We start from the raw sequence: 17,618 nt of genomic DNA on the forward strand, positions 1-17,618 counted from the left end.
TAAGCCTGCCTCCAGCCCTACCAGGAACCAGGCGGGAGGGAGGGCCCTTGGGAAACTAGGCTCCCAGCAGCAAGTCAAGGCTTGGGAATGGGACACTTGCTGAGTTGCCACGAGGGGGCAGCACACACCGCAAAACGGAGTGGGAGCTCTGCAACCTGTTCTAAAGTCAGCAACTGTCTACAACTGTTGAGTTACACTGTGCCGGGTGCAGGCAAGCAAATTGGTCCCTGGCCACCAGAAGCCCCCAGACCTGTGGGAGGGACAGCCACACCAGCAGAGTCATTTGCAACATGAACAAATGCAACAAGAGCGACACTATAATGACAACGTAAATTGTAACAATGGCTAACCTTTCAGGGGCACCTGCTACATGCCAGGCCCCAGGCTGAGTGCTTGCCAGTCCTGGTCTCATTTGAGCCTCCCACCGCCTTCAGAAAGGAGCATTAACACTGTCCTCATTTTAAAGATGAAAATGGAGGCACAGAGAGGCTAAGTAACTTAACATGTTGTGTACGGATCACGAGAATCTTCACGAGGGATTTAAACCCCGCCATACGCAATGTGTTAAACTCGCCCAAGGTCACACAGCTAATAAACAGCAGGGCCAGAATTTGCATCCAGGCCAGTCTGGCTCCATTGCACCAAACATATAGGTAATTTTGGATGATCCAAGGATGGGCATCATCCAAAACAGGGGTGGGGGGCTTCCTGGAGGAGGTGACTTTTGAGTTGAGTCACAAAGTATGAGCAGGAGTCGGCCAGGTGAAACGTGTCTGGGATGAGGATGGCATTAAGGGTGAGCATGACCATGGTCATCAGCAGGTCATGTGAGAGGCATGGAGGGGGTGGGAAGGGTCGGAAGATTGTAGGCCTGTGAAGAGCTGGGATTTTATCCCGAGGACAATGGGGAGCCACGGGAGGCTTCTGAATAGTGACGGACCACGTGTGTGTTCTAGAAAGATCCCTCTGGACTCTGCAGAGACAATGGGATAGAGTGGGGCCTACAATGTCATTGGCAAGATCAGTGAAGAGGCTGCCACAACGGTCCCAGCAAGTGATGACGGTGACTCACTAGGCCGGTGACAATTGGGGTGGGGGATGGACAAGCTTTAAAAAAACACTTAGAGGGTGAGTGGCCCCTGGGTGGGCTGGCTGCCAGGCTGCCAGGGCTAAGGGGTTTCTAGCACCACCCGTGACAGGTTCCCAGCCCTGAGTCGGGGGTTTGGGGAGGGAGTGAGGGGTAGAGGAAGACGATGAGCTCTGTCTCAGACAGGTTGAGTTTGAGATGCCAGTGGGGACCAATTGGGGTCTGGCCTAGAGACCAATTTGGGCGCTGTTGGTTGTTGAAATTTCCAGGAGTGGATGAACTCATCTACGAAGAGTAGGAAAGTCAGAGGGTCTGGGGTGGAGCCCCGGGGAAATCCCCAATTTGCAGGGCTGATGGAGAAAATACACTGTGGTGGACTAAATAATGCCCCCCCCCAAAAAAAAATAAATAAATATCCACATCCCCACAATGTCTGGGACTGGCGAGTATGTCACCTTACATGGCAAAGGGGACTTTGCAGATGTGATTAAGGCTACAGATCATGAAATGGGGAGATTGTCCTGGCTTATCTGGGTGGGCCCTGCGTAATCCCAAGGCTGCTTATAAGACGGGAGGCAGGGTGATCAGAGAGAGAAACTGAAGAGGCCATGATGCTGGACTGGACGATGGACGAAGGGGCCACAGGCAAAGAGTGCAGGCGGCCTCTAGGGGATTGAGACGGCGAGGAAACAGATTCTCCCCTGAGCCTCCAGAAGGACCTGGCCCTGCCAACTCCCTGACTAGCCCAGGGAGGCTGGTTTTGGACTTCAGACCTCCAGCATCATAAAACAAATCTGCATTGCTTTCAGCCCCAGTCTGTGGCTAACACCGGCGCCCCACGGGAAGGTGTGACCGCCAGGTCTGAGGCAGGAGGAGCCAGGACAAGTGTCTCCTTGGGAACCAGAAGGGTGAGACGAATGGTCAGAGGTGAGGCTCAGGCCTGCGTGTGTTTCACAAGCTCCTGTGTGATGATGATCACTGAGCCTCTTGAACCTGAGGACATCGTACAACCCAGACCAGTGCTGCCAACAGAACTGAGCGATGCGGGAGGTGTCCTGAGATGTGCTGTCCCGTACGGCCACCCGCTGTCGCCTGTGCCATGTGGCTCGTGCAGCTGAAGAACTGAAGTTGCACACGTTTAAAATCAGGTTGAATGGATACACTCACGGGCAGCGAGTGGCTCCATACCGGACAGCACAGGTCTGGCTGCAGACTGTGCGAGAGGCGAAGACGTTCTGACCTGCTTGCCATCCCCTCTGGAGTGGACGGAGGGGGGAGAGGGGCTTAGAGCAGGCCCTGAGGCTCTGGCCTCGCCGGCCACACTCACCGCCCTTCTGCGACTCAATCTCCTTCTTGGCCTGCTCCAGGATGCTCTTGATAGCGTCATCAGAGCCCGTCTCTGGTGTGCGGATCCTCGGGGTGATGCTGCCTAGGGCGGCAAGGAGGCATCTGTCGTGTGGGGGCCTGCGTGCTGGGGGCGGTCCCTGGAGCTGGGCCGGGTGAAGGCTGGTCTCCTCCTCCCGGGACCAGGGTCAGACCCTGAGTGTGTGTGGCAGGACAACCGCTGAGCTAGTCTGTGTGACAAACTGTGGACGTGCCAGTGGTTCTGGCTTGAAATAATAGCAAAACAGTGATGGCAGCTACCATAACAGCTAACAGTTCTAACGCAGTTACTACGTGCTTTATACTCATTTAAGGCCCCTGCCTTGGAGGCTGATGGATGGGGCAACAGAGGCACAGAGGGCTCATGAGCGGCCTGAGCTCTCGCTGTGGGTGAAGGGCAGAGCTGGTACTTAAACTCAGGTGCTTGTGAGGGCAGAGCTTGGGCCCTTCACATGGATTACCCTAAAACCCAGGTCTGACGAGGCTGGCGGTGACCCAGGCCACTTTATGGTTGGGTAAACTGAGGTGTGGAGGTGAGGAGGGGGGATCTGCCAGGACAGCCCCTGGGGCCCAGCCTTTTCCCACCTTTATCAGCCTGAGTGGCCCCATGAGGGCCAGGTGGCAAGGAAAGGGCAGCCCCAGACCCCAGGAAGAAGGGAGTTAGGACGTATTTCCTTATTTCAGAGGGGAAACTAAAGCTCAGAGAGGTGAAGTCACTTGCTGCAGGTCACACAGCTGGAGGCAGCAGAGCCCCGTGCGCTCAGCCCCAAGCCAGCCGTATCCCCAGGCTTGGCTGTGGGACAGGCCCGCGGCGAGCACTCACCTCGCTGCCGCACCTGGATGGTCCTCAGGGCCAGCACGTTCTGCTCGTCCGACAGGAACTGCTTCATCTTGAGGAAGGGCTCCTTACCCTTCACTGTGAGCTTGCGCCAGGGCTTGGGCCGGGCCAGGATCTCGCTGACCGAGCCTTGTGACAGCCCCAGCACGTAGTGGCCGAACACTCGCTGTCCAATGTTGTGCTTGAGCAGCTGCTCCTTCACCTGGAATGCGATCTCCGCCGTGTCCAGCTGCTCCTCCTCTGTCCCGGCCCCCACCCCGGCCAGGCCACTCCCGCCACCATCCGCTGGCTCGGGGCCCCCAGGCGGCTCAGGACCAGGAGCCGGGGTGGCAGGGGTTGTGGGGGGCTTGGCGCTGTAGAAGGCTGGGGGGAACACGAGCAGGCCACCTGCCTCTCCCTTAAACGCAGCCGGGGGCATCATGTGCTTGGACAGCAGCGTGTCCCCTGCCAGTCTTTCCCCTGAAGCCAGGCTAGGGAAGGGGGACAGTGAGAAAGTCCGTGGGCCGTCGGGGCCCAGGCCAGGGCCCAGCAGGGGCTGCCCGGGGCCTGGGGACAGGGGGTCTTCCGGCCCTGGTGGTGGTGGGAGCTGCGAAGGGGACGGGTAGGACGGCTCCGTGACCAGCGAGTCCTTGATGGAATCGTCCTCTGAAGGGTCCTCCTCTAGAGAGAGAGAGACAGACAGACGGAGGGAGAGAAGAGAGATGCGGAGAGAAAGACAGAGAAGCAGACAGTGATGGGGAGAGAGACAAGGAGAGAAATAACAAGAGAGATACACACAGAAAAAGACACAAGAGGGACAGAGATAGGGAAAGAAAGGAAGACAGAAATAAAGGGAGAGAGAAACCATGATGCATGAAATACAGCGACTCAGACAGAGGGAGACAGGCAGAGTGAGGGAGAGAGATAGAGGGATAGAAAGAGTGAGACAGAGAGACAGTGAAAGACAGAGAGAGACATACATAGAGACAGAAATTCAGAGAGAGCGGGAGAGAGGAGGGGGGAGAAGCGGGGTGGGGAGAGAAGTGCTATAGGCGTCCAGCAGTGCGAAGTGCGGACACTGCCTATAACTGACAGCCACCCCCTCCCAACACCAAGACCAGGAGCTGAGCACAGGGAGGCCCAGCACCGCGCCCCAAAGGGGGATTTTGGGTAAATCCCACCCAGCAGGAGGACCCGCTTCCTGGGTGCCCCCGCCCCCCGCCCTGGACCCGCCTTGTCCTACGCATCTGCATTTCCCACAAAGTAGGCCCCATCACTGTCCCCATTTTACAGATGAGGAAACGGAGGCAGCAGAGTCTTGGCTGGGGCCACACGGCCGAAAGGTCGTGGAGCCACTGTGTGGGTAGGGGCCAGCGGCCGAGAAGGCAATTTGAGAGGGCAATGTCTGGAGGCCACTCCAGCGGTCTGCTGTGGGGTGCCATGTGAATGCCCTCCTTGTCCCGTGACCTCATCCTACTGCTCATGAAGGCTCGGGGGTGAGTGGAGCTTTGGGGGCCTCAGGAGGGCCTGAGCAAGCTGTGTGTCCTTGAGTGTGGGTGTGGACGTGTGTGGACACCCTGTGGGACAGCTGCCAGCTGGCTTCGCCGTGGATGGTGCCAGCTCAGTGCCAAGCATACAGCAGGTGCTTAATCAACGTGCACCCTTTTCTCCACCTCTCTCCTGCCAGTGTGAAAGGCAGTGGTCCATGGGCCCATATGGAGACCCACAGCAGCCCGCACCCGGCCCCTGAGCCCCCAGGACACCCCCTCCCCTACCAGGGCTGGGCAAGAGACCAGGCTTTTCCAGCAGGAATTTCTGTGCGGGGAAGAAGGCCTCCTTTGCCATGAGCAGCGGGTCCTCGGGCTTGGCCACACTCTGAGGAGACAAGAAGCCGGGCTGAGAGGGCATGGCTGGCAGAAGGCTCTCAGGGGCAGCCTGCGCTGTGGGGAGCGTGGAGGGGACGCTCACCTGGGGGAGGCCGCAGGTGCTGGAGGCCAGCTTCATGGCTTTCAGGATGCTGCCGGAGAAAGCGGAGAGTGTGAGGCCAGCCACGGTTGGTTTGTGTAGACGCCTTGGGGAGGCACTTGCACGGGCTCATCTTCCCTGATCAAGAGCTGCCCTCACCCACTGAACACTGCACAGTGTTGGACTTGCTGTCATCACAGCTTTAAGGAGCAGGCTTAGGAACTGGTTCCCACGTTACCTGGAGGGGCGCCCGCCGTGCTAACTGACTCCCACGCATCTGATCAATGCATTGCTCCCCTCCCCCACTGCCCCAGTGCAGCTCAGACAACAAAGCTGCCTCGCATGTTTTCCTACAGGCAGCTCTTGATGGCAAAGGACTGAGCATGACACCCAAGGTGCCCGTGGAAGGGAGACGAGGGCACCCAAAAGTGGGGGCTGGTGGGCGGGAGGAAGATGATGAACTTTGGCAAGGGCGCTTGCTGTCCCAGCCAGGGGAGAGGGCTGGGGGTCAGTGGCGCCCCACTCTGCACAGTACCTCAGCTCTGTTTTAATTTCTTCATAGTCAGACTGCGCCTGGAGCTTCTCTTCCAGCTTCTAGAAGAGCAAACAAAGACGGTGAGGCTGGAGCTGTCCTTCTGCCCGGCACGCCCTGCCCCCCCATCTCCTGCTGCCCCCTGCCTCCCCCAGGGCCTACCTCGATGGCCTCAGACTTGGCCGTGAGCTGCCGCTCCAGGTCAGCAATCTGGTTGGCGGAAGTCTCCTCCAGCTCCTGCAGAGAGTTCTGGAGATGCTGCATGTCCTTCAGCAGCCGCAGGATCTCCCTGTCCTTGGAGGCCAGGGCAGCCTCAAGCCGTGGGCCCGAGCACAGTGCGAAGTTCACCTTATCCTGAGGACAAAGTGGGGCTTTGAGGGGCCGAGAGCCATGGGGCAGGGGGCTGCAGGGCTGGCCGCCCCCAGCCCTGAGTCCTAAAAGAAACAGGAGAGCCATTCGTGGTATGGCCCTGGTGCTGTACTCCCCAGAGTGCCTCAGCCCCTTCCGACAGGCCATGGCTTTCCTCTTCCCACCTCCGAGCCTTTGCTCAGGCTGGTCCGACCAACGCAGATGCCTTTCCCTGTATTTCAGAAAGTAGATCAGGAGGGAGGGGGAGTGAGCAGGGAAGGCTTGTTTGAGATGTGTCTAACCCATGATGAAGTTCAAGAACGTGTCCATGGTGTGGCAAATTGCTTGCCAGAGTCCTCTACAGGTAAGCATTTGTTTCCACGCATTGGTATATATGCAGGAGATACGCAGACCCCGTGCACCAAGACACATGGGCACCAAGATGAACGTTCCAGCAGCCCTATCTGTAATAGCCACAGGCTGGAAACCCTCCAGATGTTTACCAATAAGAGAATGTGGACAGACTGTGGTACATTCGCTCAATGGAATACTATACAACAATGAAAATGAATCATCTACAGCTACTCCAACACGGCACGGAACAAAAGAAGCTGGACACCAAAGTGTGTGTGTGTGTGTGTGTGTGTGTTATTCAATTAAGATCAGATACAATCACAGGCAAAACTCCTCTGTGCTGTGAGGGGTCAGGGGAGTGGCTCTCGTTGGGGAGTAGTACCCGGATGGGGGCACAAGGAGGCCTCTCGGGGGCTGGGAATATTCTACTTGATCGAGACACTGGTTATGGGATGTGTTCATTCTGGAAAATTCCATGTGCTGTACACTTACGATATGCACACTTTCCCTTCTGTTTAGTACTCTATACTTTGGCAGGAATGGCATAGACAACGGGTTGGGTTTCTAAAACAGGTGCACGTCCTACCCCAGCAGACTGTGCCCATTCCAGGCAACAAGAGGTACACAGGGTGAGACCCCAGACCTTGCAGTCACATTAGGGGTGGTTTCTTCCTCTTCCTCATTTGCTACCAGACTCAAGCCCCACAGCTTCTCTAGGTTTTAGGAAATGGTCCCTTTGTCCTGGGTGAAGATGAAGAGGTTGGTGATTGAGGGAACCTGAAGTCAGGCTGGCCTTGAACTCAGTTACAAACAAACCTAAGAAGCATTACAAGAAAACAAAACAAAAATCCCACTACCACCAACCCTGGCTATTCTTCCAAGGAGATAAATGCCAATTAAAACAGGAAGTGGATGCCATTAACACATTAAATTAATTAGCATTGAGTGCCACTGTTGTGAGCAGAAAAGCTCACCCCCCAAACCAGCCAAGTTCCCTGTGGCTGATTAGCACAGGCATTTGCTGGGTTCCACGGGAGTTAATTAAGAACCATCGGCAAATTCTCTCCGAGGCGTCCTCAGGAGCTCGCTCGTTCTCAGCCTCTTGTGTTCACTCTGCGTCATGCAGACATCCAGGCACATGGGCACATACACACTGCCTCCTGGGGCACACAGATGGACACACCTACAGAGACAGCACATACTGACACGCGTACCTGCCTGCATTGCATACTCATGCTGACACGCACACAGAGAGACAGACTCAGGCATCAAGGAGACACACTCACATGGACACATCGCCAGCCACGCAGACATGTATGTGCTCAGAAAGGCCATACGCTCTTGTGGGCCAAACCCCAGACACACCAAAACCACTCTAATGATAATAATAGTAGTAGCACTGAATATTTACTGAGGATAGACTGAGCCAAGAACCATTTTAGGTACTTCACACGTAACCCTCTCAATCACCCTATAATGTAGACCTCACTCAGGTAAGGAAACTGAGGCAGATTAAAGATGTAGTCATTCCCCAACGGTCACAAATAGATACACACATACACAGTAACATGTTCACTGAGACGCATTCCAATATTCAAACAGAAAGACAGACATAGACACGCGGGCTTGTGTATCGGGGTGTCAGGTGAGGTGAAAATTATGCCGGCCACTTCAGGTTCATGGGTGGAGACAGCAAATCACTCTAGAGCAGACCTGTTATTATGTAAGGAGTCGTGAATCTAATGCCTTGTATGCAGAGATCTGGAGGGCAGGTGGACCAATTTACATAAGGAACCCAAGGATTCTTGGCAGGAAATGACCCCCAGACCCCAAAGGGACACCAACCAGGAGGAAAGAAAAAGATGCACTGAGTAACCAGGCTTAACGGGAACCTCAGGGTTGATGACTGAAGCCTGGCTCTTTGCAGCACGCGGCTGGTTGGGAAACCGCATGGGAACCAATGGCTCAATATGAGTGTTACTCTCATCTTGGTATGTGGCCCCCATTTTGGTCTGGGTCTGGTAGGGAATTGAGAACCAGTAGGTGTCCCCATAGAGTTCCCTGCATTCACCGAGCAGTGCAAGACCAGCAGTCAACAGTGACACCTGGTGGCAGCCACCGAAACTGCACTGCTCTCTACTGATCAAACCTACCCTCCCACCACGTCTGGTGTGTGTGTGTGTTGGGGGGGGGGGGCGGAATCTGGCAATAGGAAGATCCCTTCGGCCTGAGCAGGTTACTAGCATTCTTGGACAATTGCGGGTAAAGGATCTTCCTTCTCCAAAGGAAGATCCTGGATTTCCAGTTAACCAGGATATATGGAAGCTGGAACTTGAAACGGTAAAGAGCTGTAGCTGTATTTTTACCCTTAGCTGGGGTAGTATGGGATGTGATAAAAAAATACGGTGAATGTTTAAATTAAAAAAAATTATTACAGTAAAAGACACATTGCCATTAATCCCCCTCAAAATACTCCCCCTCACTTCGAACACACTTAGCCCATCGTTTTTGCCACTTTCTGAAACAGTTCTGGAAATCCTCGTTCATGAGTGTCTTTAGTTGCACTGCCTCGATGTCCTGAATTGATTCAAAATATTTACATTTCATGGTCATTTTGACTTTGGGGAAGAGCAAAAAGTCACATGGTGCCAGATTCGGTGAATAAGGTGGATGAGGACACACCGTAATGCTTTTATTTGACAGAAATTCCGTACTAGAAGTGACATGTGACATGGAGCGTTGTCATGACGGAGGATGAAATCGTTTGACCTTTTCATGTTAATGCTTTGTTCGTGATCCATGATTCATGGCACACTTTAAGACACACCTTTTCTCAACCGTAGCTCACACCGGACTGCCTGCCCTGAACAAGTTGAAACCTGTCACACACTGTTACTAAGGTTCGATGCGCCGCTTCCTATATTGAAGATCCCTGCCTTTCCGTGGGATGGCACTTGGCAGCAGCATTCACTGTATTTTTTGATCACAGCTCGTAAGTTGTAGTAATTATGTTTAACTACACAATGACCTTGGCAGTTAAGATGCTATGCCCACTGAAGGCACACAGAGACCCACACATCCATGTGAACACTTTCACATACATGCACGTGATCAACCCACATATTCATAGCCACAAACATGGCCTTTCCCAACCTTTCCATCTGGCTCCCCCACCATCCTTACCCCACTAGGTCCCTGGGGGGAGCAGCAGGCCAGACGGATGGAGCTGTTGACAGAGGCCAGTTGTTCCCGAAGACTTTCCACCTCCCGCTGGGCAGCCTCGGCTCGCTGGGGAGGAGAACAGGGCGAGTGTGATTAAGAGGTGCTCTCACCCAGGCCCTGCACCATCTCCTGCACAGTCTCAGGCAAGGGCTGGGCTCTGAGAGCCTGGGGTCCTGCTTTTCGGGTCCCGGACCCTTGACTTGGCTCTGGGTTCCCCTGTCGTTCCCAATCCACTAGGGCAAGAAGGGAGATGCTGTCTTGTTGGGACTGGCACGTTTTCACACAGTCAGGCCACTTCTGTCTACCAAGTACACTTTAGGCCTGTCTGGTCAGAGGGCGAGTTTGTCCCCAGCTCCCATGCCACCTGATGTGGAGTGTATCCTGGATGGGGTCTCTGCTGAGGTGGCTTCCCAACCCACAGGCTGTTGCAAGCCCCTGGGCTAGTCACTTCCCCTCCCTGGGTCTCAGTTTTCCTTGTGTGAAATGGGGGAAATGAAACACATCAACTGCAGAGGTGGGTTGAAATACTTCTAAATCAGAATGAAGCAGTTTATTGAATTGGGTCTACAGGGGAATCTTAACTCTTTAAACGTTTCTGAGAAAAAAGCCTGGGAGGAAGCATCTAAATGTTAACAATGCAGCCTTGTGGGTTTGGAGAGAAATTGTAACTTCCTGGGTATGTGACCTTGGTTGGGTGAGAGATTTCATCTCCCCAGCTTCAGTTTCCCCATCTGTAAGATGGGGATTATAGAAGCAACTATCTCATAGTTTTTCAAGTAAGTGATTTGGTAAAGCACAACTCATTAGGTATCTTAGCTTGGTACCTGACACACAGAAATGTGCCAATAACATCAACAGGATATATAGGACCTTGAGATACTACTTAGAAAAGTAAAAGAGCTGCGGCTTTATTTTTACCCTCAACCAGTGACACGGGTCATAGAGATTATGTTTAACTTACACAATGACCTTGGCAATCAAGATGCTATGCCCCCTGTATACACAGAGACCTACACACCCACGGGCACATTTAGTGAATTTATTTTTAAATGGATGCTTATTTATTGGTATCCTGCCTTGTTCCAGAAATGGCTCAAGTCAGTTTGTTTTGGGAAAGGTTTGGGGTATGTGGGCTTGTAGAGAAAATATTTTTATGTTTCTGCAGTTAGGGCTTTCTGAGCAAATCTGACTACTGAAACTTGGGATTTGAGCTAAGAGACAAGCTTTGGAAGTCAATTTACGACGGATGAGCTGGTGAGAATTCCAGAGAGATCTACCTTCCTTGAAGTATGTGCTTACACGTCAAAGGTGGGGGTGGTGGTGCTGGTGGTGAGACCCAGACCATGGAGACAGATATCCCCTGGGTTGTAAAGCTGGGTTTACAGATACTAGTCTTATCTTCCCTGGAAAGAAGCACGTACATTTCAAACGCTAAAAACCCAGGATCCTTGCCCTTCTGTTCACCATGACTCTAGGTAGATAAATTTCTCTCCCTCTCTCACAAGGTCCTTCTCCTATAAAACTGCCTGGATTCCTATTTGGGGGGCTCCTCGCCTACAGTGCAAAGTCTAGTGCATATTGCATGACATGTGGTTCTCACCTCATCGCCCCAGGGTAAGAATTAGGGTAACCTGGTGTGGGTATTACTACGGAAGTAATACTATTGATCTGCTCTGCTCCAGGACATGCAGGGTACTAAAAACCTAACATGAGGACATTTATCTTCTTCTCCATACTTTCTATAATGAGCAGGTTTTTGTTTTATACTCAGAAAAACATAAACGTTTAAAAAATGCTTCCTATTTAAACTGAGATCTCTTTCCTTAAGCCTGTTTGACTGGCAGAGAGCCAAAAGTCTGACGCTATCCGGTACTGGCGAGGTTACAGGGAAACCTGTCCGTTCTGCCTTGCTGGAGGAAGTGTAAATTGGTACAAACCCATAGAGGGCAGCTTGGCCACATATGCCAAATTATAAACACACAGATTCTTTGCCCAGTAGTCCCACTTCTGGGAATTTATCGGATACAGTGGCTCAGGTATGTATGATATGATATCTGTATATGGTTTTCACTGTGGTATTGATGATGATGGTACGATAGGAAATACCATAAATGTTCATCAATAGGAGACTGGTTAGACTAGGGTGGGGGAGGGAAGGGGGGGTCGGCAAACTACAACCCCCTGCCTGTTTTTGTAAGTGAAGTTTTGCTGCACACAGCCATGCTCACGCATCTCCATATGGCCTACGCTTTCCCTGTACAGTAGCAAAACTCAACAGTTGTGACAGAGACCTGCAGAGCTAAAATTATCTACTCTCTGATCCTGTACAGAAAGTGTGCCATCCCCTGGGCTAGATGGTGCTTCCGTCATATGGTGCAAAACGACACAGCTGCAGAACAGAAGGAACTGCTCTGTATGTGAACACGGCATGAGCTCTTAAAATGCGGAGAAGGTAAGGTTCAGGAGGGTGTGTATAATATACTATTATCTTTGCTTTAAAAAGGGGTGAAATAGATATATTCACGGGTTTGTGAATGGAGCTCCGGAAGGAGACCCGGGGAGCTGGTAACTGTGAGGCTGAGGTGGGGGAGGGGTGGGGTGGGACGAAGAAGTTTCCCTGGGATGCCAGTATGTACTTTGAGTTTTGAACTAGTATGTAAGTGGATGACATATTCAAAATTTAACCTAAAAATGCTATTCTTTTCCAAGTTTCCTCTGCAGGAGGGACACCCTCCCGTTATGCCTGCGCAGCTACGCCCCTGGGCGTCTGCCTCTGCTGTGCTAGCTGCCTGGAATGCCGTCCTAAGAGAACAGCGCCTTCAGAACACAGCTGCAGTGCCTTCCTCCAGGAGGCCGTCCCCCACTACACCTCGGGAAATGACTACTTGCCCTGCCACATGCTGGCCCCTCCTGGCCTTGTCCCCGATTGCTGGCACTGCTGTGAGCCAGGACAGACGTCGTGGGCCCACGGGATCCCAGACTGACCTGCGCGGCTACACCTTACTTCGTTTCCAATTCCTGCCCAGCTCTGCTTTGCCCCCCAGATGGCAACACATGTGAAGTCGGAGGAAGGCAAGATAAAGGACCCCATTTATAAACGTGAAAACTGAGACTCAGAATGACTAAAGGGCTTGCAGGGACCCGGGCTGGAACTAGAAGATGGGGGCCCCAGGGAAGGTTGGGTCCACTCAGTGCTCGGCTGGTGTGGCTGGGATCAGACCCCAGGTGGGAGAGAAACAGCCCCGGGCTCTCCCTCATCACCACCCCTGGCTCCTCACTCAGTCTGGGTGGGAGCGACCCATGACCCAGCTTGGCCTGGGGACGGGTACTCCAGGGCTGGGATCACTGGGCACTGCTCTGCTTCCCTCCTCCCCCCAGCAGGCCTTCTGCCTGCTGTGCACACTGCCCTGTGGCCTTTGCCCAGGTCGCTCCCGTCCTGGAATGCCATCCCGCTACAGTCCTGATTTACTTGTCAGGTTTCAGCCCCACAGCCCTCCCTTCAGGAGGTCTTCCCTGACCCCTGATTGTGGGGCAGGTGCCCCTTCCCTGACCACTGCTGCTGGGTTGTCCTATTTCTCAGTGTTCCGTCTATACCCTCACACCCCTCCTCTGGGAGCTCACAGACAGGGTCCCACATATCCCCTGGTCCCAGCATTCTGCACGGCATGTAGTTCAATAAACACCGATTAAACTTAGCCCTGTCATCCTGGCCCAGCCCGAGACCCCCAACCCGGACAGAATGAGCCCCCAGCACACGTCTCCTCACCTGATTAGCTTTCTCCAGGTTGGTCATGATCAGGCCGACTTCATCTGCCCTGAGACAGAAAGACGAGGCCCTGAGGCAGGGTTTTGGCCACTCCCAGGGCCCTTGCCTGTCCTGACACCCCAGCTCCTGCCTGATCCCAGGGGTCTCCCCGTGGAGGGCTGAGGAGGCTGCCTTCCACCCTTCCTTCTAGAGATAAACCAGGCTGGGGTGAAAAGAACGCAGGCTGCGAGGAAATGGGAACATGGCCTGAGCACTGCAGCCTGGCCTCTCCTCTCTCCCAGGGGTCCGCTCTCTGAAGCTGCCCGCAGAGCTGAACCGCCCAGCCTTTGCCTCTGCTCTGCCTTCTGCCTGGAACGCCTTCCTCAAGAGAACAGGTCCCTGAGCTTTAAAACCCAGCTCCAAAGTGTCCTCCTAGGAGGCCTCTCGCAACTTCCCCCATGGTAGTCATTCGTTTATTTTGCTGCCCCTCTCCCTCCAGCACCTAGGGGGTCAGAACAGGCCTCCTCCAGCTCGGCTGCCCTCTGCCTGGTGTGCGGTGGGGACCACAGGAGGCCTGAGAATGAGCATTTGGTGACTAAAAGGCACACATATGCTTCAAGCATGTTCTGGGTCCTGTTTTGCACAAGCTCTTCCAACTGCCCAGAGCACCTTCATGTGGTCACCTCCTCAGGGAAGCCCTCCCTGACTACCTTGGATAAGAGGCCCCACCCCTCCCTGTTATTCTCTCTTGCTGCTCCCTGTTCTTCCCTTCAGAGCATTTACCATGTGCCCAGAAAAGTCCTGGGCTCAATAGTGTCTGTGAATGAATGAACTTATCACTGTACATCGCCAGTATCTGTAAGGACCATGTTCTAACATTTCCTCCAGGGACCCAGCACAACACAGTAAAATAGTAGGTGCTAAATAAATAAGTGTCTGTGGAGTAAGTGATGTCTTACATCCTGAGGAAACATTGAGCCCAGAGTAATTTAAGTGAATGACACTTGTCTCCGAGGGCTGCACTGGAGTTGGGAGGTAGGGACAGCTCTAGGAGGCTGGGGTGAGGCAGAGGTCCTTGCCCAGTAGACCCTGCTCAGCCTGCAACCAAGAATATCATTCATTGTCTATAGTACACGAATGGCATAGCAACTGACCAGTGAACCGCTGTGTGCCTCTGGGGGTGGTGAGCAGAGGGTGCTTAACGAAATGGGTGCTTTAAGCAGAGGGGTCAGAAAATGCAGGCATATCTGAGAAGGTCAGTTGGAGGAGGCATGTCTGAAGGGTCAGAGGGAGGAGGCATGTCTGGGAGGGTCAGAGGGAGGAGGCATGTCTGGGAGGGTCAGAGGGAGGAGGCATGTCTGGGAGGGTCAGAGGGAGGAGGCATGTCTGGAGGGTCAGAGGGAGGAGGCATGTCTGGGAGGGTCAGAGGGAGGAGGCATGTCTGGAGGGTCAGAGGGAGGAGGCATGTCTGGAGGGTCAGAGGGAGGAGGCATGTCTGGGAGGGTCAGAGGGAGGAGGCATGTCTGGGAGGGTCAGAGGGAGGAGGCATGTCTGGAGGGTCAGATGGAGGAGGCATGTCTGGGAGGGTCAGAGGGAGGAGGCATGTCTGGGAGGGTCAGAGGGAGGAGGCATGTCTGGAGGGTCAGAGGGAGGAGGCATGTCTGGGAGGGTCAGAGGGAGGAGACAGGCCTCAGCAAGGCATTCACTTACTTGGATGCTGCCTCCTGGTCGTATTTCCGACGCAGCTCCAGCAGCTCTGTCTGTGTGGCCTTTAACGCTGGGAAAGAGTAAAGAGCCAGGTGAGGACCCCCCACCCCATGGAGGTGGAACCCACTCCTGCAGGGCCTGGAAGGCAGGAGGAAGCCTAGGGTAGTGAGGGAAGAACTTTCTCTTCGTTAGAACTGGCAGCAGGTAGTGAGATTCTTGCCTCTAGAGGGCTTCAAGCTGGAGGGAGGCATGTGGAGAGGCTGGGGAGGGGAGGGCACATGAGAAGGCCCTCTATGAGTTTGAATCTCAGGGGACTCAGGCAAGTGGGGGGGGGCCTGTCTGTCCCATGATCTGGGGTATGAGGCTCCCAACATCCTTAGGTTACTCCAGGACCTGGGTGGGGCCATCTCTCCATGCGCTCACCCGCTCTGAGGTCTGGACCTAACAACGTTAAGATACATGCATGTTATAATAAATGAAGGATTTCTCATAAATTGCAGATTTCTGATTTCTCTAGGAAAAGCGAAGGGATTGGCCACACTGGGCAGTGCCTAGCTGGGGCTGAGCAGTGGCTCCCTATTTAGACAAGGGCCGGGTTCTCCATTTTGCTCTAGACCCCACCCCTCTCTACTGCCTTGCCTAAGCTGCCCGGCTTGGTTGTGTGCCCGGCCGTTGAAGTCCCTGCATTTGACACCCCCCCATTTAATTCTATCTCAGACCCTCTCTCCACAATAGTATGGTCTCCAGGGACTGGGGCTCAGACCCCTGCTGGGTAACATAGGCCTTTCCTCCCTCTTTTCAAACTGCCTTCTTGCTTTCCTGAGCCTGTGCTCATTGTGTCACTGACCAGAGTGGCCTTTCCCACTCCTCGTCTGACAGGGCCGGGGCCACGTGCCACATACATACCTGAATGGAGGACCTTGATCTTCTCCTCTGCCTCCCCCAGTCTGGCTGCCAATGTGATCTGGACTTCTTGAAGGCCCCTGAGGAGAGACGGGCCTGCTCATGCCAGCTCTGCTCATGTCTGCGTGGACGGGCCTTACCTGGGACCCATCCTGGTTTCCTAGCCTCTTGCCCACTCCCTCTAATCTGAACCTCTGTCTTACCCACAACACATGTCCTTAAACACGGACATTCAGGCATTTGGCTGCTTTGCTGACGTGTGACCCCCATTATGTCTGGCTCAGTTCAGTTTCTGGCAGCATTTTCAGGGGAGGCTTACAGCAGCCAGCGACCTTGCCTCTCTGGGCCTCAGTTTTCTCATCTGTAAAATGGGGTTTCTGATGGGGTCTGCCTCAGTGGTGTTGTGAAGCATGCCCAGGGTGTTACACAGCACCTAGTGCTCCTTCAGTATTGTTAGTTACTATTACTGTCCCCAGGAGGCATTTTTTCCCCTCCTGGGGGAAAGAGTTTGGGATGCCCAGCCAGCCCACTGGGGCCTAGATCAGGTGTAAAGCAAGCATCTCAGCAGAGAAAGAGCCCTAGCTGGACTGAGGGAGGGTTTAAGCGAAGCTTGGGCCTGACATTTTCTGGCTCAGAGACTCTAGGAAAGGAGCCCCACTTTACCTCTGAACCCACATCCTGCCCCCCCCTCACTCACTCCATTCTAGCCACACTCGCCTCCTTGCTGTTCCAGTACACCAGGCATGGTCCTACCTCAGGGCCTTTGCACCAGCCGTTCCCTCTACCTGTAACGCTCTTCCCCTATATACCTGCAAAGCTCACTCCCTCACTTCTCTAGGGCTTTGCTCACCTTCTCAGGGAGGCCTCTCCCTACATTCTATTTAAAACTTTAGCGCTTCACCTCATTCTGCCCCTCCCCTGCTACAGTTTTCCTCACAACCCTCACCTTCATCTAACATACCATCTATGTTATTTATCTCATTCATTCGTGTCTTCCTTAAACTCTGAAGTAAACTCTAGGAGGGCAGAGAGTTTTGTCCATTTGATTCACTGCTCTGTCCCTATAATCGTGCCTGGCATAGCAGGTGGCTCCATAATTATGTGGAATGAATAATAAATTAGTAAATGAAAGGATAAATCTAATAACCACCATAAAACTGTCCTAGAAATGCTCCAAGAATCCAGATACTATCATCACTGCACCAACTATAAGGGCAACCATTTACTGACCCACACTGCTCTGTGTGAGCGCTGAGCTCAGCACATATAGGTGCCATCTCGTTTCATTCTTATGGAAGAGTAGGAGTTCACACCACTTGTGATGGTCAGTGTTATGTCTACTTGGATAGGCTATAGTGCCCAGTTACCATCACACACTAATTTAGGTGTTGCTGTGAAGCATCCTATAGATGTGGCAACACCTACCATCAGCCGATGTTAAGGAGGATATTCTCAACCATGTGGGTGGGCCTCATCCAATCAGTTGAAGATCTTAAGAACAAAACTGAGGAAGAAGAAATTCTGCCTCGAGATTGCAGCATTGACTCCTCCTGAC

At 53.4% G+C, this 17,618-nt stretch overlaps 1 protein-coding gene across 7 annotated transcripts in view; it reads right to left on the minus strand.

Annotated features, from left to right (window-relative positions):
* Window positions 1-17,618, minus strand: part of CUX2 (cut like homeobox 2) — a 231,475-nt gene that overhangs the window by 16,850 nt on the left and 197,007 nt on the right. For 6 of the 7 annotated variants that reach the window (XM_074321133.2, XM_074321129.2, XM_074321131.2 and 3 more), the window contains 10 exons: window positions 16,067-16,143; window positions 15,164-15,230; window positions 13,475-13,523; window positions 9,670-9,774; window positions 5,947-6,138; window positions 5,788-5,846; window positions 5,256-5,304; window positions 5,063-5,183; window positions 3,294-3,968; window positions 2,415-2,516 (listed from right to left, as the gene is read on the minus strand). In XM_074321133.2, coding sequence (XP_074177234.2) covers window positions 2,415-2,516; window positions 3,294-3,968; window positions 5,063-5,183; window positions 5,256-5,304; window positions 5,788-5,846; window positions 5,947-6,138; window positions 9,670-9,774; window positions 13,475-13,523; window positions 15,164-15,230; window positions 16,067-16,143 — 1,496 coding nt within the window. The remainder of the gene's footprint in view (window positions 1-2,414; window positions 2,517-3,293; window positions 3,969-5,062; window positions 5,184-5,255; window positions 5,305-5,787; window positions 5,847-5,946; window positions 6,139-9,669; window positions 9,775-13,474; window positions 13,524-15,163; window positions 15,231-16,066; window positions 16,144-17,618) is intronic. The other variant, XM_074321130.2, reaches the window with a different exon arrangement.

The sequence above is a fragment of the Rhinolophus sinicus genome, chromosome 9, assembly GCF_057876585.1.
Source record: "Rhinolophus sinicus isolate RSI-liver-muscle chromosome 9, RSI-T2T, whole genome shotgun sequence".
In the NCBI taxonomy this organism is placed as follows: domain Eukaryota; kingdom Metazoa; phylum Chordata; class Mammalia; order Chiroptera; family Rhinolophidae; genus Rhinolophus; species Rhinolophus sinicus.